The 24,570-nt window shown below is 49.6% G+C and overlaps 1 protein-coding gene across 1 annotated transcript in view; it reads right to left on the reverse strand.

The window, feature by feature from the left end:
* Nucleotides 1-3,460: 3,460 nt before the first annotated feature.
* Nucleotides 3,461-24,570, reverse strand: part of KDM2B (lysine demethylase 2B) — a 153,250-nt gene continuing 132,140 nt past the window's right edge. Inside the window, 10 exon segments of the mRNA XM_054443917.2 lie at nt 3,461-4,153; nt 13,513-13,731; nt 14,452-14,613; nt 14,706-14,869; nt 15,817-16,496; nt 16,652-16,690; nt 17,345-17,458; nt 17,674-17,934; nt 18,113-18,199; nt 18,942-19,085. Coding sequence (XP_054299892.1) covers nt 3,972-4,153; nt 13,513-13,731; nt 14,452-14,613; nt 14,706-14,869; nt 15,817-16,496; nt 16,652-16,690; nt 17,345-17,458; nt 17,674-17,934; nt 18,113-18,199; nt 18,942-19,085 — 2,052 coding nt within the window. The 3' untranslated portion in view covers nt 3,461-3,971.

The raw sequence follows: 24,570 nt of genomic DNA on the forward strand, positions 1-24,570 counted from the left end.
GGTGGATTTTTTAGATTGTAGTTTGAAGTAACCCTGGTTTATTAGCCAGAAAACATAAGTGTTTAGTGTAACAGGCTTGATACTTGGAAATTGGCTTGTGTGGCAGAGGGCAAGCATTTCCCCCTGGAATTTGAAGTTTTAAACTGGCATGCCTTTCTACCCTCCCCTCCCCCGCTTTTTTTTTTTTTTTTAAAGACAGAGTCTTGCTGTTGCCCACCCAGGCAGAGTACAGTGGCATGATCATAGCTCACTACAGTCTTAACTTCTGGGCTCAAGCAGTCCTCCCGCCTCAGCCTCCCCAGGAGCTGGCATATAATGCGTACCACCATGCCTGGATAATTTTTAAACAATTTTTTTTTTTTTTTTTTTGAGACAGAGTCTCGCTCTGTTGCCCAGGCTGAAGTTCAATGGTGCACTCTTGGCTTACCGCAACCTCCGCTTCCCAGGTTCAAGTGATTCTTCTGCCTTTTCCTGCTGAGTAGCTGGGATCACAGGTGCATACTACCACTCCCAGCTAATTTTGTATTTTTAATAGAGACAGGGTTTTACCATGTTGGCCAGGCTGGTCTCAAACTCCTGACCTTAGGTGATCTGCCTGCCTCGGCCTCTCAAAGTGCTGGGATTACAGATATGAGCCAATGCACCCAGCCCCATGCTGCTTTAAGTAAATTTTTTAAATAGGTCATGTCATATGGATAAGTCTGCAGTGGAATACAGTGAAGTCTCTTTATCCCATCTTCACAATATGAAAGGATGTCATTTGAGGTGCCATGGTGTCTTCCTTTGTAAACATCAGATTCCCTAGAGGAAGGGACAGAGCCTCTTTTCTAGGTTACTAAGCTGTGATTTGACACAGCAAACATTCCCTTGGGTTTATGGTCCTTTCATTACTTCATCAGACATGGCGTGTAGGCTCAGAGTAGTTGCTTGTAGCATTTAGCCTCGGCTGGCCTCATCTTTGGCTCATTTTAAAAATAAAAGAGGCTGGGGATGGTGGCTCATCCCTGTAATCCCAGCACTTTAGGAGGCTGAGACCAGCAGATCACCTGAGGTCAGGAGTTCGAGACCAGCCTGGCCAACATGGTGGGTGAAACCCCATCTCTACTAAAAATACAAAAATTAACTGGGCATGGTGGCAGGCACCTATAGTCCCAACTACTCGGGAGGCTGAGGCAGGAGAATTGCTTGAACCTGGGAGGCAGAGGTTGCAGTGAGCTGAGATCACACCACTGCACTCCAGCCTGGACAACAGCGGGACTCCGTCTCAAAATAAATAAAATAAAATAGGTCTGTACAGAGACCATGGATTTGTACTGAAGTACAATCTTACTGGTTGTTCAGTATTCTTGGAGGAGTTTATGGCCACTGTACTATACAGTGGCCTCTCCTGAAACTAGAGATCTGCTGTGTCTCTGCTGTATTGCACATCCATGTGGTGGCTCGGATCCCCAGCCCTAGCAGCCCCTCCCTAGCAGACCTGTGTGCTCCAGGAACCCTTAGAGGAGAAACAAACACTGCCTTCTAACCCTGAGCCCGACTTCCCTTAACCAGTACCGGTTGCAGCCACAAATCTGTCTTGGCTACAAATGAGTGACTACGGGAGCCGTTCACCAGAAAACAATGATTAACCTTAAAGCTATTCTTAAGGAAGAGGATGACTTTACTGGATATCAGGGTAGCTATAGTATTAATGTTTGGAGGTTTGGAGAACTCAGGCTGTCAAGAAAACAAGTGTTATCATTCATGAGGACACTGCATTTTAAACAATCAGGCTTACAAAAGAAAGTCACATTTTTATAAACCATGGAGTGAAGTGGATTCCTGAGTTAAATTCTGGGGTACAGTGGCTTCAAGTGTCTTTAGATTGAGTCAACAAGGGTCTGTGGATTTAAATTAACAGGAGACATGTATCTAGATGAGATCTTTCTCTCTTTTTTTGAAATGGAGTCTCGCTGTCGCCAGGCTGGAGTATAATGGCGCAATCTCAGCTCACTGCAACCTCCATGTCCTGGGTTCAAGCGATTCTCCTGTCTCAGCCTCCTGAGTAGCTGGGACTACAGGCATGCGCCACCACTCCCGGCTAATTTTTGTATTTTTAGTAGAGATGGGGTTTCACCATATTGTGGTCAGGCTGGTCTTGAACTCCTGACCTCAGGTGATCCCTCCCAAAGTGCTGGATCCACTCCACCTGTCCTTGTCTCATTTTAAAAGGGACAAATAGAAAACTCAGCCATCAGCAGGAAAGGCTTCTTCCACAGGGGCAACATCTCACATTGCTCCTATCAATCACTGAGGAAGGAGGTTAGTTACTTTCTCCATCTTCAGATTCACTAGTTTCTGTATGTGAATATGACATTGCCAGCAGGGTCCTGTCTTTAAAAAAAATTCTGTAATCTAAAATTACTTCTCACTGGTTTCTGCATCTGCCACTTGGGGAAGCCACCTCATGACCAAGTGTTTCCTACAGCTACCATGGCCCAAGGCTACCTGTACAGGATGCAGCCTCCTGCAGTTGCTCCCACTGTCTCCCAAATCTGGCGAACTTTTAGGCAACAGTAATGGCAAGTAGCTATGGAATTAATTTTGTGTGGTAAGAGACACACAGACAGATGAGCAACTCTTCTCCTTAAAGAAGTCTGTGTCTAATTCCTACGTGTGGCCATTGTCAGAACATAGCTCTTTCCCGTTACCTTTACTAGCTAGAAACAGCTTGCTTGCTTTCTGAAGAAAGAAAAACGACGCACCACAGGGTACATCAGATGAATCAGAAATTACATTGTTTGGACCTCAAAACAGTGTTTACTGACTCTGGGCTTAAACTTCTAGTCCACTCCTAGAACAAAAACCCTCAAAGTTCAAGAGTGGTTTTTTTTGTACAATTGTTTATACAAATTCAACAAAGGTAAAATCGCATCAGGGAAGGTCTAGGAAACACCACCTTACAACAATGGCACTTATAAATGCAGAACTTTACAACTAGGAAATAGCCATGTTACAAACCTAAATGAGAACTCAACTCACACTTCAGAGGAGAGAAGCAAAAGCAAAAGAAAGGCTATGTGGGAGCATTTATTCTACGTCTTGACTCACTGTATAAATTAGATCTATGTAAGTACAAGAGCTCATGCTGGAGCAGACCCTCCTGAGTGCAAAGGCTGAAGTCGAAATTTTAAAATTTGAGAAAAGTGAATTCTCTACAGAGGAAACTTGGCAGAGTATCTTACTTCGACTATAATTTACATTTATCCACAACATGCTCATGTAACTCTTGAGGTACAAAGCAGACTCTCAACTTCCAGTTAAACATGCTTTTAAGTGGAAGGTCTTAGCCTACTTTGTTAGATCTGGGCACATTTGTAGATGGGTTGTGTCGATGAAGTACACGTTAAATTCTCTCCTACCTTAAGGAAATCAGGGAAATTGGCAATCTCAAAACAATAAAAACACTGGTATGCATTCAAACCTTGCATAAATAACTTTTAAACAATTTGTACAAAAATAGTTCTGCATAATGTAAGATGTAACAAAACCAACCAAACAAAAAAAAGTGTCAAGACGGCAGCAGATGTGGTGTGTGGTCCACTTTATGTCAACACCCAAAACCTCGGTGTTGCAAGGAATGAAGTGTCCAAAACACCACTACCACTAACAGAAACTCCTAAGCTCATGCTTCAGTATGAGAATTTCTCCGAAGTCCACCCTCCTCTCCGACAGGAATGTCTTCTTGTAAAGGCCGCCTTAGAAATGGTCCAGAAAGCAGTGCAGTTACGATTTAGAAAGACCAAAGGAAAGTGTCGGCTCACTCATCCCCCAAATGGGTGGTTGAACAGCTTCTCCCTTGGAAAGACTTGCAAAATGGAATTGCGTTGTGGTCTGTTGTCCCACGTTCCAAATGGAAAATAAAAGCCCTCATTTTTGTAAAGTCTCTCCCCTCCCAGAGCCCACCCCTTATTTACATACTTGTCCTTGGACTAACTCAGTTTTTGCAGGAGTTTTTCTTCTACTTGCCCAAACTGGACACTCACAGACATCTCAGCTATGAACTGCTCACAGCCTTCCTTGGTGACTTGCTTGCAGTACCTCAGGTCAATATGACAGATGTTTCCACAGCGTTTGAAGAAGGACAGGCACTGATCAGTGACCTTATTGCAGTCTGCAGAGAAGAAACAGTAATGTGAGGTGTGAAGGCCAGGAGCCAGAAGGCCCCCCTGCCCCAACCCAGGCGCTCAGCAGTGGGGACAGGTCAGAGCTCTACATATTCCAGCCCCTGCTGTGCTGCACTAAATAAAATGTTATTTGCTTAAAATCTCCCTTCTTCAAACGGGGAAGGGTTTCACCCACCAGGTATAAAGGTTAATATATGCCTCAAAAGCATTCAGATAACCACGTGAAAATCACTTCTAATTTACCACACAGCTGCCTCTATACGTGCGTATGCTTATGTAAGTAGTTCTATGTGCCTTTACAATGATAGGCTCACACACCATGTCAAGTAGCTTGCTTTTCTCATCTAATATGTTGTTGATGAGTACTGTTCTATGTCTATTACTGTGCATTTATCTGCCTCCTCACTTCAGATAAATTCCCAGAGGGGCATCGCTGGGTCACAGAAAGAACATCCCTAAGGGCATCTTGGGATAATTTTTGCTTTTGCAGGCCCCAGTGCTTTGGAGCAATTCACAGCACGAGGGACAGCTGTTTGGTCCTAACCCCAGGACTGACCGTGTGCCAGCAGCCTAGGCACCAGACCAACATGCCCTTCTAGCAAAAGCAGAATTCAGACTTCATCACACCCTGATCTGCAGACACACCCTTTGTGCTTTTTTTTTTTTTTTTTTGAGACACAATCTCGCTTTTGTCACCAAGGCTGGAGTGCAATGGCGCAATCTCGGCTCACTGCAACCTCCACCTCCCAGGTTTAAGTGATTCCCCTGCCTCAGCCTCCTGAGTAGCTGGAATTACAGGCGTGTGCCACCATGCGTGACTTTTTTTTTTTTTTTTTTTTTTGTAAGTAGAAACTGGGTTCCACCATGTTGTCCAGGCTGGCCTCAAACTCCTGACCTCATGTGATCCGCCCGCCTCGGCCTCCCAAAGTGCTGGGATTACAGGCTTGAGCTACTGTGCCTGGCCTCAATGGTATTACATTTGTGACCTTTGCTAATCATCCTTAGTATCAACACTTTCATTTCTTTATTAAATTGAGTGGGAATAAAAATACTAAGGGCAAACCACAATCATGCATACAAAGTCTGTGCTATCTACGTGTTATCAAAATCCCTGCAGGCGAGGAGGTGGTGTAAAGTAGTAAAGTCAGAGCACCATATACGCCACCAAACTGACTTCCTTTATACAGCCAGTCCTTTCAGACAGTGGCCTCCACATCAGCACAGAATCTTCAAACAGATGCTCACCAATTCATGAACCTGGAGCAGTGGTGCTGGAAGGCTGTCTACATACACGTAGGCATTCACAAGTGAAGGCCCTGCTTTTAGACTGAAGATGGGAAAACGAGAGATGCTTCAACAGGTAACTCAGTTTTTCGTGGGGTTTTTTTTCTTTTTTCTTTTTTTTTTTTTTTTTGGAGACGGAGTTTTGCTCTTGTTGCCCAGGCTGGAATGCAGTGGCACGACCTCGGCTCACTGCAACCTCCCCTTCCCAGGTTCAAGCGATTCTCCTGCCTCAGCCTCCCAAGTAGCTGGGATTACAGGTGCCGTCCACCACGCCTGGCTAATTTTTTGTATTTTTAGTAGAGATGGGGTTTCACCATGTTGGCCAGGCTGGTCTTGAACTCCTGAACTCAGGTGATCCATCCAGCTCAGCCTCCTGAAGTGCTAGGATTACAGGTGTGAGCCACCGTGTCTGGCAATAACTCAGTTTTTCAAAGGGTATCCCTTAATCTTCTAATTAATCCCTCAAGTGGTTCCCCCTCAAATGGCTGACCCTCTTTATAATCTTACTGCAAAAGCCAATGATGAAGGAAGTTGTAGAATGTTATACAATTCCTTCGGGAAACTCATGATCCCCCAACTCAATACTTGATTCATTTTAAGTATAAAGAATGGGGATTTTACTAATATAAGCTTATTTTCATATACTTTTCATTTTTCCTTATTTACTATGACATGTTGACCAGTTAGATTTGAACTCCTGGTCTCAAGTGATCCTCCCCACCCAGCCTCCCAAACCACTGGGATATAGGTGTTGAGCCTGTCTGACCAGGATGGTTTTCATAGAGGATGTCCCACATTCACACTTGTCATCTTCAAGGTGTCATTTAGCTTGTTCCATATCTCCTGTTTTCCCTATAAACTGCAGATATCCCAGAGGCTTGTTTAGATTCAGGCTAGACATTTTCAGCAAGAAATCACCCTCAGAATCTTCCATCTTGACCCTGTTCCCAGCTCCCTATCTGCCTTCCAGAGCACTGTCTAGCTCATCCCCAGAATGCATCTCATTCCTTACTCAGATCTAGCTATGCTGTCCCCACTCCATCACCAGCTCAGGGATATTTTTCCCCTGCAATGTTTGCCTAGTTCCTGGCTAGAAGGGACTGACCCAAGTCCTGCTTCTCCCTTGACACCTTCACGCACCAGAGCAGGCAGCTCCCAGGCCAGAGAACTCTGCCATCTGGTCGGCACACTGCTGTGGCCTGTAGCTGTCAGACGGCTGAGGGGGCCTCAAGTGCATCCTGGCAGTTACTTGTCGGTGGTTAGGCAGCACTTGGTCTGAAGTGAGACCTGGAGGCCCAGCTGGCTCCTTTTCTGAGTTGTCTTTGGGTACTAATTTGGGCCCTCTTTGGAGGCTCATTCATGCCCAGCCAGCATTCTTCCTGGCTTGTGGTTCACATATTCCCCAAAACTGGAGCCCAAAGACGCTTCCAACAAAGAAGCTAGAAGGAAAAGACTTTCCTTTGGTCCCTCTGTGCGTTAGAGTTCACTGCAGCCTGGTTTCTCAGACCTTCCACAAGCAGGCTGACATGTTTCCTGCTGGCGCGTGGGGCCCGCCTGCCCGCCCGCCAGCCTGTGGAGGAACATCACTTTTGTTAGCATCCTCATCAGTTCTCCCTCCACCTTTAAACATTTTAGATCTGGAATCTCGCTGCTTTGCCCAGGCTGGTCTAGGACACCTGGGCTCAAGTGATCCTCCCACCTCAGCTTCCTGAGTAGCTGGGACTATAGGTGTGTGCCACCATGCCTAGCTTCAGGAATAAATTTAACCAAGGAAGAACTTGTACTTTAAAGACTATAAAGCATTGCTGAAAAAAACTAAATTAGATGTAAATAAATGGAAAGTCATCCTATGTTCATGGATTGGAAGACTTAATACTATTAAGATGTCAGCATTACCCACAGAAATCTACAGATTCAATGAAATTGCTATAAAATCCTAGTAGTAGTTTTTGCAGAAATAGAAAAATCTATTCTAAAATTCATGTGAATGCATGGGGCTGCAAGTTGTCCAAACAATCCAAAAAAAAGAACAAAGTTGAAGAACTTGAGCTAATCTGAAGCTGAGGTGGAAAACCACTTGAGCCCAGGAGTATGATTCCAGCCTGAGCAACACAGTGAGATCCCGTCTCCAAATAAAATAAAATACATAGGCCAGGCATGATGGCTCATGCCTGTAAGACCAGCACTTGGGAGGCTGAAGTGGGTGGATCACTTGAGCCTAGGAGTTCAAGACCAGCCTGAGCAACATAGCAAAAGACTGTCTCTATTAAAAAAAAAAAAAAAAAAAAAAACCACCAAAATTAGCCAAACATGGTGCCTCTAGTCCCAACTACACAGGAGGCTGAGGTGGGAGGATCACTTTTGCCTGGAAGGTGGAGGCTGCAGTGAGCCATGATCACATCAGTGCACTCTAGCCTGGATGACAGAGTATGCCCCGTCATTCATTCATTCATTCATAAATAAAGCACGTTACAGGCATAAGGATAGACATATAGACCAATGGAATAGAATCAAGAGCTCGGCCAGGCGTGGTGACTCACACCTGTAATCCCAGCACTTTGGGAGGCCGAGGTGGGCAGATCACCTGAGGTCAGGAGTTCGAGACCAGCCTGGCCAACATGGCATGGTGGCACACACCTGTACTCCCAGCTACACAGGAGGCTGAGGCAGGAGAATCACTTGAACCCAGGAGGTGGAGGTTGCAGTGAGCCAAGATCGTGCCACTGCACTGCACTCCAGGCTGGGCAACAGAGCGAGACTCTGTATCAAAAAAAAAAATCAGGAGCCCAAAACAAACCCTCAAATATATGGTGATTTTTGAAAAGGGTGCTGCCAACAGCATTCAATGAAGTAATAGATAATCTTTCCAATAAATGTTGCTGGGAAAATTGAATTTCGACATGCAAAAGAATAAGCTGGACCCGGCCGTACGCGATGGCTCATGCCTGTAATCCCAGCACTTTGGGAAGCCAAGGCAGGTGGATCACAAGGTCAGGAGTTCGAGACCAGCCTGGCCAATATGGTGAAACCTCGTCTCTACTAAAAATACAAAAATTAGCCAGGTGTGGTGGCACGTGCCTGTAGTCCCAGCTACTTGGGAGACTGAGGCAGGAGAATCATGTGAACCCAGGAGGCGGAAGCTGCAGTGAGCTGACATTGCACCACTGCACTCAAACCTGGGCGACAGAGCGAGACTTCGTCTTGAAAAAAGAAAAAGAAAAAACGGGGGAAATTTTTCATGACATTAGACTTTGCAAAGATTGATATGACACCAAAATCACAGCCAACAAAGGGGAAAAAAAAAAAGGCCAGGTGCAGTGGCTCATGCCTGTAATTCTAACATTTTGGGAGGCTGGGGCAGGAGGACTGCTTGAGCCCAGGGGTTTGAGACCAGTCTGGGCAACATAACGAGACCCTGTCTCTAAAACAGAAAAAAAGTCTGGAGATGGGTGTTGGTGACAGTTGCACAACATTGTGAATGTACTTAATGCCACTGAATCCTATGCCCAAAAATGGCTAAGGTGGTCCATTTTATATTATGTATTATTTTACTACAACATAATTATTTTTCTAATTTTGGAAGCTGGAGGAGAGGTAACAATTTAGGAGACTTGAGAAAGCTTAATTAACCCTAAAGTGGCTGAGGGGACAGCAGAAAAGAATGATTATTCTATAGAACACCTCCAGGGTGTTCAGTTGTGATTTCTCAGAAATTCCTCTTGCATTGGAAGTGACAGGTACTTTGGAAGTGGGGCTAAAGATGGTGTTAGTAACAGAAGCACTGGTTGAAAATCTATTCAAGGAGCAGTAAGATGTCCAGATTCCTTCCCCAGCAGAAGACTGGGGTTTTAGTCTCTGATGGGCTGGGCTCCAGTGGGCACAGAAAGTAGGGGTGCCCACTCAAAAGTGGGGGCTAAGGGAAAATTTACCTGCTGACTGTTGAGAACCTCCTTCCCCCATCAAGCCCCATACTTGACCATACCAATGGCAGTCCAGCCTACACCCTTAGGAGATCAAGGAGAGTCTTTCTGGCAATCCTGACCAGCTTAAGAGAAAGATGGAAAGATCTGATGTCCAGGTTTCACCAAATAAATGACACACAGAGAAAACCCTGTAAGTTTCGTCCATAGCAGACAAGCTCCAACCGCGTGCCCAGAGCTTCTGATCACCCTTGAGTGGAGGGACAAGCAAGCATCAGCACTCAAGCTGAGGAGAGCCTCTGCCGAAGGCCACTGACGGCATTTGAAGGGAGCAGTCAACGCAGAGAGAAGAAAATAAAACAATCATTCATATCCTCAGGTAGGAAAGTATCTGGCTACAAGAAACAACTGGCCATTCCACAAAAAGTTCAGAGAATACAGCTTGAAAATTAAACATATAGGTTGAACCATATGAAAATGCCAACATTTGACTACTTTTGACTTATAAAAACAGCAGTTTCATGTGGTTCAACTGCACAACGGCAGAAATGAAAAACTCAGTGTATAAGTTGTGGCCGGGCACGGTGGCTCAAGCCTGTAATCCCAGCACTTTGGGAGGCCAAGGCGGGCGGATCACAAGGTCAGGAGATCGAGACCATCCTGGCTAACATGATGAAACCCCATCTCTACTAAAAATACAAAAAATTAGCCGGGCGTGGTGGTGGGCACCTGTAGTCCCAGCTACTCGAGAGGCTGAGGCGGGAGAATGGCATGAACCTGGGAGGCGGAGCTTGTAGTGAGCCGAGATCGTGCCACTGCACTCCAGCCTGGACAACAGAGTGAGACTCCGTCTCAAAAAAAAAAAAAAAGGTTGTGTGATAAAGTAAGGGAAAACTCCCAGAAAATACAGCAAAAAGATATTGACATGGAAACAAGGAGGGAAGACAGGAATCAGAGGACTAGTCCAGAAAGAGGAAAACAGAAGGGGAAGAAGTTAAGAAGTTGTTTTTCTACAAGTGAAGAACACAGACGTCCAGACTGAAGGGCTTCTGTGAGTGTTCAGCATGGTAGGTGAAATGGACTCAAACCCAAGTTTGTCATCAAAAATTGCAGACAACTAGAGACGACTTTCTATTAACTTACAAGGAGAGAAAATAGATTCACTGACAGATGAAGAATCAAATGGTTTTGGACCTTGCCTCTGGAAGGCAGAAGATGGTGGAGCAAAACCTCCCACTTACTGTAGCAACAGGCTCCCAGACTAGGGTTCTATACCCAGCAGAACTAGCAACTAAATGGGAAGGTATATAATAAAAACAAATTCAGACACACAGGGTCTAGAAAATGTCTCTCACCAAATGTGAGAGTAAACCAAGAAAGAAGATATGAGATCAAGGAAGGAGGGTACCTAGGCCAAGACAGAGACCAAAGGAGTCCAGGATGGCAGCGGTGGGGCGGCCAGTCCCAGAGGAGAAAACGGAAAGGGAGGAAAAGAAGTCAGGAGGCAGCTCTCCTACAAAAACTGGTCAAGAGACTGATGAGCTGGGGGTGGGGAGGGGGAGAGCATTCAATTCTGTTGTACCATTTGCATAGAAACTAAGCAAACAAAATGAGGCAATTAATAAAAACATTGAGCAAGAAAGAAAATGTACTCAGAATACACTATTTGGCTCAACAGTGACTAACACTTAACATGGTCATAATAAGTGAAAGAATAGTGACACCCAAAAATTGGAAAAGATGGAAGGAGAAAAACGGGCGGGGAGTGGGAGGGAAGGATACAACAATAATAAATCCTCATGTTATATAATAGCAAGCTAATAAATATATAATGTCCACATGGGGAAAAAAAAAGAAATTGCAGTGTATGGGCTGCCAAAGCGAGCATTAGGCTTGCTATTTTGAAAAGCAGAGGTAAACACTGGAAGAAAGAATTCAAGAGTTTAAGGCGTTGCCTCAGGTAGTGAGGATGGGGTGAAGGGAAAGGCAGAGGACTGCCTTGAGCACCCAGTAAATTTTCCACGATGGAATTTGGCCAGAACAATAGCTAGAATTGCAACTTCCCTTGTCACGAGACCAGATCCTCCAGCCAAGTTTAAGGATCTTGAGGCATGTCAACTGTCATCTATTTTGTGGCACAGACTTTTTTCCCATCTCTGGTGCTTGCATCAGGACAAGCTTATTTTTCCAGTAACTCAACTAGTTACACCGATGAGATGGGAATTTTTTTTTTTTTTTTTTTTTTAAGAAAATCTAGAAGAGTCTAGGTGTAGAGATACGCCTTAGTATACTTCACAGCTCTTAACAAGAATGCAGGCCGGGCATGGTGGCTCACGCCTGTAATCCCAGCACTTTGGGAGGCAGAGGTGGGTGGATCACCTGAGGTCAGGAGTTCAAGGCCAGCCTGGCCAACATAGTGAAACCTCATCTCTACTAAAAATACAAAACTTAGCCAGGCGTGGTGGCAGGCGCCTGTAATCACAGCTACTCGGGAGACTGAGGCAGAAGAAGCACTTGAACCTGGGAGGCAGATGCTGGAGTGAGCCGAGATCGCACCATTGCACTCCAGCCTGGGCGACAGAGCAAGGCTCCGTCTCAAAAAAAAAAAAGAATGCAGAGAGCTGTATGCACTGAGATAAAAAGATGACCTCAATTTATCATGCTGGAAAAACAAAATGCAAAAGATGATTTGCATGCACACACAGCATGGCCCACATCGCAGGGGAGAGAATTCATACTGAGATCTCTGCTATGCATCCATAATAACTAAACCAGGATATAATGAAGAGATTTAATAAAATGCCAGCACTTAGAGTAGGACGACTCCCAGGCCCTCTCCAAAGAGCAGCTCCATCACCCATTCAAGCCCATGACCTGGCCCTTGAGCTGGAGAAGCCTCAATTCACTCTGGTTCTTTGCCTCCACGAGGTGGAACAGTCCCTGCCACCAAAACTTCATGAGGAGAAGGAATGGCTTCCTAGGTCCCAAATGATCTCATCCCATCCAAAGCTCCCATGCCCCTGCTATGAGGCATGGTTGCCAGATAGTTTATCAGGCATAAATGTGGGATGCAGAGGAGAAAACAACGTGTACGTCACCACTGCGCTGTGTCAAAAATGTAATTTGATGAGATGGGGATATCCTTAGTACTTGGTAATTTCTGAGGGTAAAAAAAAAAACCTGTGAAGTTTCTTTTTCTCTTTTTTTGCTCTCACCCAAACCCAACACCCCCCAATCCAGACCATCCTAAGCTACCAGACCAAAATCGGGTTAGTTGGGCGAAGAGCAGGCAGCAAACCAACTGCCGCCCCAAAGGCAAGTGCAGCAAGTGAAGATCCTGCCACCAGAGCGACAGACAGAGAACAATAATGGAACTCACTGTGGGTTTTTTTCTCTCCAACAACAGGCCCCTTGATAGCAGGGTCACAAGGGGTGCATGTAAGCAACGACAGCAAAGGCAGAAACCAAGCTCCCTCCTGCCCACCAGGGCCCTTGCCTCCCGGCCCCCACTGTCTCAACACCCTGGTTGTCAGGCACCAGCTCTTCTGCACCCCCTCGGGAAGCTGTCCCTTGTCCGTATTTTGGGTCAGGAACCACTGCTATGTGCTTGTGGCTGCTGCTAACTGGCACTATTTTGGGGTAGCAATTACTACAACTCCAACAGTAACTTTTTTTTTTTTTTTTGAGACAGTTTTGGTCTTGTCACGTAGGCTGGAGTGCAGTGGCGCCATCTTGGCTCACGGCGACCTGCACCTTCCAGTTTCAAGGGATTCTCCTGCCTCAGCCTCCCGAGTAGCTGGGATTACAGGCGCCGGCCACCACGCCCAGCTAATTTTTGTATTTTTTTTGTAAAGACGGGGTTTCACCATGTTGGCCAGGCTAGTCTCGAACTCCTGTCCTTATGATCCACCTGCCTTGGCCTCCCAATGTGCTGGGATTACAGGCGTGAGCCACTGCACCCGGCCAACAGTAACTCTTTGTTTAATGTGTTTCCCCCCTGGACTGGGCTGTCTGTCTCAGTAAACGAGACACCTAGCACTGTGACCACATAGTTGTGGACACATGAATTGTTTTCCACAAATGTGAACCTCCTGGCTCTCCCACGGAGTGTTGGGCAGACCCGATGGGGGCCCCTGACTCACCAGACAGGTTGATCTCGGTTAAGGAGTCTCGGGTGGTGGTGCCAACAGCAGTGAGCAGGTTGATGGACTGGTCGGTGACATGGTTACAGTAACTGAGGTGGAGCTTGGAGAGCAGGGGCATGTGGCGGATGATGAGCCGCAGGGAGGCATCTGTGATGTCCAGGCCTGCCAGTCGCAGCTCCACGATGTTCCGGAGCTTGCTCCGATTGTCCATCTGACCTGGTGCGGCAAGAAGGAGGGGGCAACCCGTTAATCTGACCGAGGAGGCCTGGTCACGCTGACGTGACACTCTAAAAGGCCCACCAGCCAGACAGAACACTCAGATTTCATTTAGTTATAAACTGCTTCCTCCCAAAATCAGAATTCCAACAGTTAAAAATCAGACTCCACATCAAAACTTAGATTTCCAGATTCTCTTGAAAAACTAGAAGACCTAGAAACACTAAGCCCACATTCCACCCAGTAGTCATCAGCCAACCAGTGCAGAGGCTGCGCAGCACCTCCGATCCCCGTGGCTTGGCGAGAAGCATGGACCTAGGCAGTCCAGCCCAGTCCAGGGGGAGGCGCCATCCTGGAAGCCCTTGCACAACCACACTGATCCCGATGGCAGTGGAGACTTGAAACCAACAAGGGGCAAGTCAACAGAAAAGCAGTGAGACGCACGCGGAGCCCCAGGAGCGAGTCAACAGGAAAGCAGTGAGACGCATGCGGAGCCCCAGGAGCGAGTCTCGCATGTGCACAGGAGCCCCTGCCTCCTCCCAGATCCCCTCTGTGCCTGAAGCAAAGTGAGAACACGGCAGCAGAGACTCATCCCTATGTCCTTTGGGGAACGGCTGGGGCCTGAGAAGGAGAACATGCTGAGGTCTGAGGGTAAAAGCAGATCCAACAGCCTAGCTCGCTCACCCTACCCCCACAGAAACCCCCAGCCTGACAACTCACCTGGCCTGTTGTCTGTGGGCGGGGACAGGAGATCCCGCATCTGGGCATCCTTTAGTCCCTCCACCCACTGGACATCCAGGGTCCGGAGCAGCGGACAACTGGAGCTGCAAAGGGCCGAGACCGCGATCCATGAGCAGCCTGACAGCACCAAGTCCCGGAGCCCTGGGGGGACGTAGAAAAGGGTGAAGGTCAGGGGATGCACCCCCAGCCCTCACTGCAGCAGACACACTCGGGGCCACCGGCCAAGGGCTCACCAGGCAGCCGGTTGATGAGCCAGCTCAGCTGCTTCTTGGAGATATTGGTCCAGCTGAGGTCGAGGGAGACAGGCTGTCGCCGGATGATGCCACTCAGCATCAGGGGTGTGATAGACTTGCAGTGGTTCAGGTCAATGCGGGTCCACAACCGCTTATCGCAGCACCTGGGGACCGGCCCGGTGGGGACACATCATCAGAGGTGGGGCTCCTCTGGGGAGCCCATGCACAGCTCTTAACTGTCCCCACCTAACAACCTCTGGGAGGCTCTGTAACTCAGCGCTCTAGACCCTTCTCTATGTGGCACCTGTCCTGCCCCGCCCCCACATGGGCACCTCCCATCTGCTCTGACAGCCATGGCCTCCGCTCTCCATCAAGTATGTATGTATGTATGTATGTATGTATGTATTTATTAAGACGGAGTCTTGCTCTGTTCCCAGGCTGGTGTGTAGTGGTGCAATCTCTGCTCACCACAACCTCGTCTCCCAGGTTCAAGCGATTCTCCTGCCTCAGCCTCCCGAGTAGCTGGGATTACAGGTGTGTGCCACCACACCCGGCTAATTTTTTTATTTTTAGTAGAAATGAGGTTTCACCATGTTGGCCAGGCTGGTCTTGAACTCCTGACTTCAAGTGATCCGCCCGCAAAGTGCTAGGATTACAGGCATGAGCCACTGCGCCCGGCCTCCATCAAGTATTTACCATGGGCTTTACAACGCCCTCTACCGGCCGTTCCTCCAAACAACCCCATGAAGCTGGCGTCATGCCCGTTCATCCAAGAGGGTAAGGCAGAGCTAAGGCCAGAAAGCTGGTAAATATCGGCTGGACTGAAGTTGCAACTGGCAGCCTTGCTGGAAACCTGGACTAACTCTCCGAAGCCAAGGACTCCACGTGGTCCTCACTTCACCCTCCAGGAAGCTAAATCAGGGAATAAACAGGGTCACCTCCTCTGACAAGACCAGAGGGGCCGCTGTAGCCAGCTGGAACGCTTTGCGGAGCACAATGAAGCCATACTGGGGCTTGGAAGGAAAGAGCATCGCCAGCGACTCCACGCACACGGGCCATCCCTGGTGCCGCCTGAACCTTAACCTAGAGCCCTACACAGGCCGCCGCTCACCAGCGGTTCCAGGTCCTGCAGACCCGCATGCACACACACAGGTCTTGGTGGCTGAGGTAGCTGAAGACGGCCATCCACACCTCCCTGTGCATGACGTGGGCTGCCCCATCGTCCAGGGGTAGCGAGTCAGGCGGGGGGCTGATGGGGGGTGGCCGGATCACATGGCGCTCCATCTGGATACACTTGGGCGGGGACACGGAGGGTGGGGGCCGGGAGATGACGCGGGGCGGGCTGCGCAGGCTGGGCCCCAGCTGGTGCCGCAGCTCTCGGGGGGTGCCGTTGAGCCCCTTGCTGAAGCGGTGGGGGCGCTCGCAGATGCCCGGGGGCCGCTTGGGCTCCTCGCCCTCGCTCTCAGGCTCCGACTTGATGGGCTGCTGGTTCTCGTTGGCCAGGCTGTTCTCCGTCCTCTGGATCTCGTGGTTGAGCTCCTTGCTTAGCTCCCTGCTCAGCTCCTTGTTGGGAAGCCGCCGCTTCCGGCGCATCTTCACCTTCTTCTTCTCCTCCGGGCCCTCGGCCCCTTCGGTGCTGGGTCCCGCGGTGGGGGAGCTGGAGCGGGAGTGGTCGCTCTCCCTAGTCTTGGGGGGCGCCTCGGGCAGATCGTCCTCGGGCTCCTGCTTGAAGCGCCGGAGGGGCTTGTTGGCCAGCGCCATGCGGTCCTCGGCGTTCTTCCAGGACCGCCGCTGAGGGCGAGAGCGGAGACAGGTCAGCCTCTGGGGCTCAGGGCTGCGCCCACCCAAGGCCTCCCGCCCCCCTGCCACGGGACTGTGGCCCAGGGAGCTGCGGTGCAGCTCTAACCGCTCAGGCCTGGGGCACAAGAGGGCGGGGAAGATGGTACCTTTTTCCTGAAAAGCTTATCTTCTTTGCCAGGTTTGAGCTGTCACGAAAAAGAAAGGACGCACAGCTTGCTCCCCGGGCTCGTGGGATTTGGTCCCCTCGACACCCTACCCCACCACGAGTCCACAAGTCTCCAGAGGAGGGGCTGGAGGGACGCCTTCCCCACAAATGGCATTTCCACGTCTGACCGACAGACGGGCGAGCCCTGCCTGCGGCTTTCAAGGAAGAAGCTGGAAGTAGGAGTACGGTTGAACTGTTGCCACCCAACTGACCTCCCACCCCACAGACCCGGAGATGTGCAGCCGCCCATTCAAATTAGCCTCGGCTCTGGGAGCCAGTTCTGGGGCATAGCCCTGTGGGAATCCCCGGCCCAGCAGGAATGGCTAGAGCTGGGAGAGACTCCTGGCGCCACCTTGTGGCTGGTGACAGCACAGCCCGTGGGTGGAGCAGGGCCACCAGGCTCCTCAGAGGTTCGTTCCCTGGACTCACAGCTTCCATCCCAACCAACAGAGGCTCTAGGCACAGACAGCTTCCCAGGCCCCAAGCCAGAACCACCAGCCAGAGATCTGGGGCCGGGACCTGGGAAGCCTCAGGAGAGGCAGCAGTGGGGTGGAGGACCAGCGGGGTGGGGTGGGGGACAGCCCGGGACTCGCCAGTCCCCAGGGCCTCAGGAGGGCGTGCGTCGTGGGAGCACCTGCTGCTGGAAGTAAGTGAGACTGGATCTCCACCAGGGGCTGAGGCTGCTGCCTAGAGGGGGCCTCGGCGAGAGGTGAGAGGAGGAACCGGGGGACGTTTGAAGCGATGAGGCCTAAAGGGGGGGGTGGGAAGAGGAGTGACTCGCTGGTTTTCCCCTCCTTTCTTTGGGGCAGGGCTCTCAGGACTTAGGTGACCTGCTCAGGGCAGCAAGAGGCCGGGATTACCCCAAGCTCTACCCGCTGCCCACCCCCTGCCCCATCCCTCCAACCCAGCACCCGGGACCAGCCAGACCAACCCCTTTGCCTCCCAGCCCCTCCTGGTCCGTACCCGCTTGCGCCCACTCAGCTCCTGGGGCTTCTCGTATTTCCGCTTCTTCCTCAGGTGCACGTCGTCAGACTTTCTGCGCAGGAGGCCGTCCGGCGGCACCTTCTTGGGGTGCTCATCCGACCTGCGCCGGGGCGCCTCCTCACACTCACTCCTCCGCTTGGCAGGTTCCTGCCCTTCCTTGTTGTCCCGGTTCATCTTCTGCTCCTTGAGCAGGGAGCCGGGCAGGTTGGAGGCGTACTTAAAGCCAGGGCCACGCTTTTGCTTGTAGGCCAAAAAGAGAGAAGGAACAGACCAACTGTATACCTTTGGACTTGCCCCTCCCTCCTCCCCAGGCCCACGGCAACCCACCTGCCTGACACTCCTGGGACAGGCTGGTCCCGGCCAGGCCCAGGCCCGCCCCTCTCCCGACTGACCCTGGGACTTGGAGCCCAGCACTCACTTTCCCGGTCTTGCCGGCGTGGTTACACTTCGGACACTCCCAGCAGTTTGGAAGCTCGTCGTTGACCACACCCTCTGACTCCTTAATCTGCGGGGAACACCAGGACTCAGAAGAGGGACGGGCGGAGAAGAGGGCCCACGGGCACAAGGCTCTGTGAGGCCACGTCTTCCAGAAGCAGCAGCACCCCCTCCCCAACGTCACGTCTATCCCGTTTCCAGCCAAAAGAAAACACAGCCGCAGAGGCTGGCAGAGACGGGCAGCTGTGGATCCAGGCCAGGGTTCAGAGGCTGAACCCCTTTGCTTCTCTGGGACCCTGGGCAAGACACTCCGTCTCTGTGGGCTGGTGCCCTCGGCCATAAAAGTTAGTGTGCCCATCTCACTGGGGGGGTATGACTCAGGTAAAGCCACCAGCTCAGCGCCTGGCATGCAGAAAGGACTTTGCAGAGGACTCTACTGGGTGTTGGGGGAAGGAGTGAAGTGTGGGGCCTTGTTCTCCCAAAAGCCTGGAGCCACCTGGAGGCGCTCCCTCTGGCCCAGCTACAAACAAGCAGCCTGTGTTTGCCATCCGCTGAGACTCTGGAAACCCTCTCTGGTTCTGACATCCTGGGAGGTGGGGGTGTGTTTATTCCTTTGATGACACTGGGTCTCTGAGGTACTCCAGGCCCTTCTTGCCCTGGGCTTATCCCTTGACACACAGGATCACCCTGACTCAGGGGTCCTCCAGGAATTCACTGCACGACCTGCATCCCACCATCTCACCAGCATCTCCAGCAACCCTACCTGCCTGCCCCAGAGCGTCAGCACCACCTGTCCCCACTGGGCCACTCACCTTAAGGCATCCAGGGTGGATGATTTCATTGCAGATGGAGCACTCCATGAGCATGAGGTTAAACTTGCCTTCCTCCTCTTCCACCGTGTCTTCCTTCCCCGCCTCGCCACACACAAGGCACACGGCAGTGTGGGGCAGCACTGGCTGAGGAGTCAGGGAGAACAAGACAAGTCATCGGGTGGGGAGTACGGACCCCCAGGGGGGCCAGGTCAAGGGCAATGAGCTGCTCCCCTTGGGCCTGCCAGGAGACCCCAGGAAAGTGGCCCAGGCACATTCGCTCACTCATTCATTGAAATACGTATCAGGCTACTACCTCCACATGCCAGATACTATTAATTGCTGGGGATACAGCAAGGAACAAGACAGCTCAAAATCTCTGCCATCCAGAGCTTACATTTTAGTGGAGGGAGGCAGACAAAATGGACAGAGCATGTTAGAGGCAGAGACATGGGGAAAAATTAGAGGGTTGGAGTGAGGGGCAGAAAGGGGGCTGATTTTAAATACGGAGGTCAGGGAAGGCCTCACATTCAGAAAAGCCCCAAAGGAGCAGGAGCATGAGCCCAGCCCAGATCCATGCAGATGAGATGAAGCTGCATCTCACCAGTGGGTATTCAAGGCACAGATCATGGACTGCGGGCTCCCAAGACCTTTACAGAAAGGTTAGGAGGTCAGAACTGTCTTCGGAATAACAGATGTTATTTGCCTTTTGCACAGTATTGATATTTGTACTGGCGGGTGAAACTCCTGGCCCCTCAGCACCAGGCAAGGCAAGGCCCCCAGCTCACCAGCAGCCATGGGGTGACTCGTGCCATATGCTTATTAAAAAGATCACCAGGCCAGGCACAGTGGCTCACGCCTGTAATCCCAGCACTTTGGGAGGCCGAGGAGGGCGGATCACAAGGTCAGGAGTTCGAGACCATCCTGGCTAACGCGGTGAAACCCCATCTCTACTACAAATACAAAAAGAAATTAGCCGGGCACGGTGGCGGGCGCCTGTAGTCCCAGCTACTCGGGAGACTGAGGCAGGAGAATGGCGTCAACCCAGGAGGCGGAGGTTGCAGTGAGCCGAGACCATGCCACTGCACTCCAGCCTGGGCGACAGAGCGAGACTCTGTCAAAAAAAAGATCACCAGTTTCATCTAAGAATATCTCTGATGAAACAGTAAAAATTACTTTATGAAAACCTTACCCTAGAGTACACATCCTTTTCACGTGCTTTGTGACAATAAGAAGTATGCGTAAAGTGCCTCGGCACACAGGTGACGCGTACCAAAGGAAAGACACTCGTGACTGAGCTGGGAGCTGAAGTGGCCACTTTCTCCACAGATTATTTTTACTTGAAGGAATGACTGATAGAAACCCCCTGGACATTGGTGTATTTTTGTGAAGATCAAAGAAGCGAGCTTGTCATTTCCAGAAAAATAACTGACAGCATTTGTTGCAAATGACAAAATTCAAGTTTCTGAATGAAAATTAGACTTTTGGAAAACTTATATGAACCACCATAACCCGCACAGCTTCCCAATACTGAGAGACTTTTCCGATGAGATCAGTAATCATATTAACAAACGTGATTTCTAAAATAATATTATGTGCCAATATTTGGAAAACCCGCCTAACTCAGGGAGCCAATATTTTCCAGATGACCAATACATGGTGTTACAACATCATGCCTGAGCAAATGAGCTACTCAAAGGGCAAGACAGGCTAATGACTTTCAATGTAACAGTGTGACAGCTCATTGATACAGTTTCAGACTCCACATTGTAACTAAACTTTAAAAAAAACTGTTGAGTTCTAGTTGAGTATCAGAGTATCCACAGTTATGGAAAAGGCTATTAAAATACTCCTCCCTTTTCCAAGTAGTATATATCTGTGTGAGGCCAAATTTTCCTCATACTCCCTCCAAAACAACATATCACAATAGACAAAACACAGAAGCAGGTATGAAAATTCCAGGTCTTTGTTTTTTTTTATTTTTTGAAACGGAGTCTTGCTCTGTCACCCAGGCTGGAGTGCAGTGGTGTGGTCTCGACTCACTGCAACCTCTGCCTCCTGGGTTCAAGCGATTTTCCTGCCTCAGCCTCCCAAGTAGCACAGGTGCCCGCCACCACACCCAGCTAATTTTTTATATTTTTAGTAGAGACGGGGGGGTTTCACCATGTTGGCCAGGCTGGTCTCGAACTCCTGACCTCATGATCCACCCACATTGGCCTCCCAAAGTGCCAGGATTACAGGTGTAAACCATCGCACCCGGCAATTCCAAGTCCTTTCTAATGAATCAGACATAAAAGAGATTTACAAAAATATAAAACAATGCCATTCTTCTTATTTTTGTTTTGGAAAATACAATTATTTCTCATAAAAATGTTATTTCTTTTTTCTTATTTATTTTTGAGATAGTGTCTTGCTCTGTCGCCCAGTCTGGAGTGCAGTGACGTGATCTCGGCTCACTGCAACCTCTGTCTGCCTCCTGGGTTCAAGCGATTCTCCCACCTCAGCCTCCTGAGTAGCTGGGACTACAGGCGTGCTGGGTAATTTTTGTATTTTTAGTAGAGATGGGGTTTCACCATGTTGGCCAGGCTGGTCTCAAACTCCTGACCTCGAGTGATCCTCCCACCTTAGCCTCCCAAAGTGCTGGGATTGCAGGCATTAGCTACCACGCCTGGCCAAAATATGTTATTTCTATTAACACGTCATGGGTTTTCTTGTTATTTTAAGATAAATTTAAAATCTAAAAAAAAATTTCTTGGCCAGGAGTGGTAGCACATGCCTGCAATCCCAGCACTTTGGGAGGCCAAAGCAGGCGGATTGCCTGAGCCCAGGAGTTTGAGACTAGCCTGGGCAACGTGGCAAAACCCTGTCTTTACAAAAAAATACAAATATTAGTTGAGCGTAATGGTGAATGCCTGTAGTCCCAGCTACTCGAGAGGCTGAGATGGGAGGACTGCTTGAGCCCAGGAGTTAGAGGCTGCAGTGAGCCACGAGCACACCACTGCACTCCAGCCTGGGCGACAAAGCAAGACTCTACCTCAAAAAAAAAAAAAAAAAAAAATCAGTTTTAATTTTTTTTTTTTTAGCTAAAGCCCTCTCACACCAAACTCAATTTAAATTTCTAATACAGTCAATATTAATAAATATATAGCCTACATAAAAGAAAAGCTCTTTAGGGTCCTCATAATTTTTAAGAGCATGAAGGGGTCCCTGAGACCACGAAGTGTGAGAACTTGATGCACCTGGCTGTGAGCTCCCTGAGGCCAGGGGGGGTTAGCCTCATCCCGCCTGGTGCACCTGCAGACAGAGGAAGCATGCAGCCCACCTTTATTATGCTGCTCAGAGGAGCTTCAAGCAGGCTGGGATATACATGCCATTGGTAAGTAAAAAAGACTTGATTAAATGGCGCAAATGTTTGAATTCTAATAAACAGGACACAGAAGGCAAGGCAGTCATCGTTCCTTCCACAAATACCAAATACACATCTGCCACGGCCTGAAACAAGGTCCTGGGGGACACAAGAGTGAGGGAGACGGCTGCTCCCCATGAGCTATTTGGGAAGACAAAGACATTAGTCACTGAAATCCAAAGAAAACATGGCAAAGTCATGTTCAAGAGTTCTCAGAGCAGCAGAGGCTGATTTCTGGAGGACTCGGAGGACAGGGTGGAGAGAAGCCAAGTGGGCAAGGCCGCGGGGCCTCAAGGTGAATGAGGACAGAGCAGCCTGCACAGAGCAGGCTGGGCCACAGGTGACGTCTAGGGACCAGACTGCAGCGGGGGGCACAGGGTGAAGCACGGCCCACACGGCAAGAAGAGGGTCTGTGGTGGGGTGGGGCAGATGGCAGAACTGACTCCGAGCCAGGTGGCAGGATGAGAGGCGGCACCAGAGGCAAATCTCCTGCAGGGGCTGGCAGGGGGCTTGGGGCACGGAGGGGGGGTAGACCGCAGGACACCAGCACGACACCGGCACGACACCAGCAGGGACATGGTGGAGAGGGGAGGCTACGGAGGCAGCCCCAGTGACGGAGCAAAGGGAGGGGCCAGAAGAGGAAGATAGGTGGGGCTGCGTATGTCACAGGTGGGTAACACGTGAGAAGTGCCCTGGCAGAGCAGAAGGGCTGGGAGAAGAGTAAGAAGGACCCCAAGGGTCAGGCCAAGCCTGCATCTGCCATCAGTTCCAGAAGCCATGTCAAGCTGAAGAGAGTAGGAAACGTAGAAAAATGGGGTTTCCTTCAACCAGCACGCACTGTGCCAGGCACCAGAGCTGCAAAGATAAGATGGCACCCGAGACAAGTTTCCTATAACTGGGCCCAGCACACGGGGGCTGGGAGAGAAAGTAATGCCAAAGAGAAAAAGACTGTCGTGGGTTCATTGCTGGCACACATTGAGTTTTAGGTGACACCGTTCTAAAAACCAACAGTTGCTATAGACAAGCTCTTTTAAATTCTATAGGATCCAATGGGTCACATGGACCCAGTCTCCAAAAAATGCACATCCATGCATGCACACAGACAAAAATGCATTTAATTTCAGGATGGCTCACAAATTCCCTGAAATCCATGGAAATGTCCTGGGGTTCAGGTACCAATTAAAAGCACAAGCAGTGAAACTAAACTTCTACAGCAAATGAAAGAATCGACAGAGTGAAAAGGCAATCTACAGGATGGGAGAAAATCCTTGTAAATCAGAGACCTGATAAGCGTTAATATCCAAAACATATCTAGAACTCCTCTAACTCAGCAACAAAAACCCCCAAAAGAAAACCGATTTAGGCCAGATGCACTGTAATCCCAGCACTTTGGGAGGCCAAGGCGGGAGGGTGATCACCTGAGGTCAGGGGTTTGAGACCAACCTAGCCAACAGAGTGAAACTCTGCCTCTACCAAAAATACAAAAATTAGCTGGGTGTGGAGGTACGTGCCTGTAACTCCAGCTACTTGGGAGGCTGAGGCAGGATAATTTCTTGAACCCAGGAGGCAGAAGTTGCAGCGAGCTGAGATTGCGCCACTGTACTCCAGCCTGGGCAAAAGAATGAGACTCTGTCTCAAAAAAAAAAAAAGAAAGAAAAAAAAGAAAATCAGTTTAAAAACGGGCTGAGGACTCAGACATTTCTCCAAAGAAGACAGACAAACAGCCAATAAGCACTTGAGAAGATGCTCAACATCACTAAGAATTAGGGAAAAGTAAATCAAAACTACAGTGAGATGTCACCTCATACACATTAGGATGGCTACTAAAAACAAACAAACTGAAAGCCCATAACATAACAGATGTTGGTGGGGATGTAGAGAAACAGGGACCTTTGCCAGGCGCGGTGGCTCATGCCTGTAATCCCAGCACTTTGGGAGGCCGAGGCGGGTGGATCACGAGGTCGGGAGATCGAGACCATCCTGGCTAACACGGTGAAACCCTGTCTCTACTAAAAATGCAAAAAATTAGCCAGGCGTGGTGGCGGGCACTGGTAGTCCCAGCTACTCCAGAGGCTGAGGCAGGAAAAATGGCGTGAACCCGGGGGGCGGAGCTTGCAGTGAGCCGAGATAGTGCCACTGCACTCCAGCCTGGGTGACAGAGCGAGACTCCGTCTCAAAAAAAAAAAAAGAGAGAAACAGGAACTTTCACGCACCCGTGGTGGGAAT

The sequence above is a fragment of the Pongo pygmaeus genome, chromosome 10 (genome assembly GCF_028885625.2).
Source record: "Pongo pygmaeus isolate AG05252 chromosome 10, NHGRI_mPonPyg2-v2.0_pri, whole genome shotgun sequence".
Lineage (NCBI taxonomy): Eukaryota > Metazoa > Chordata > Mammalia > Primates > Hominidae > Pongo > Pongo pygmaeus.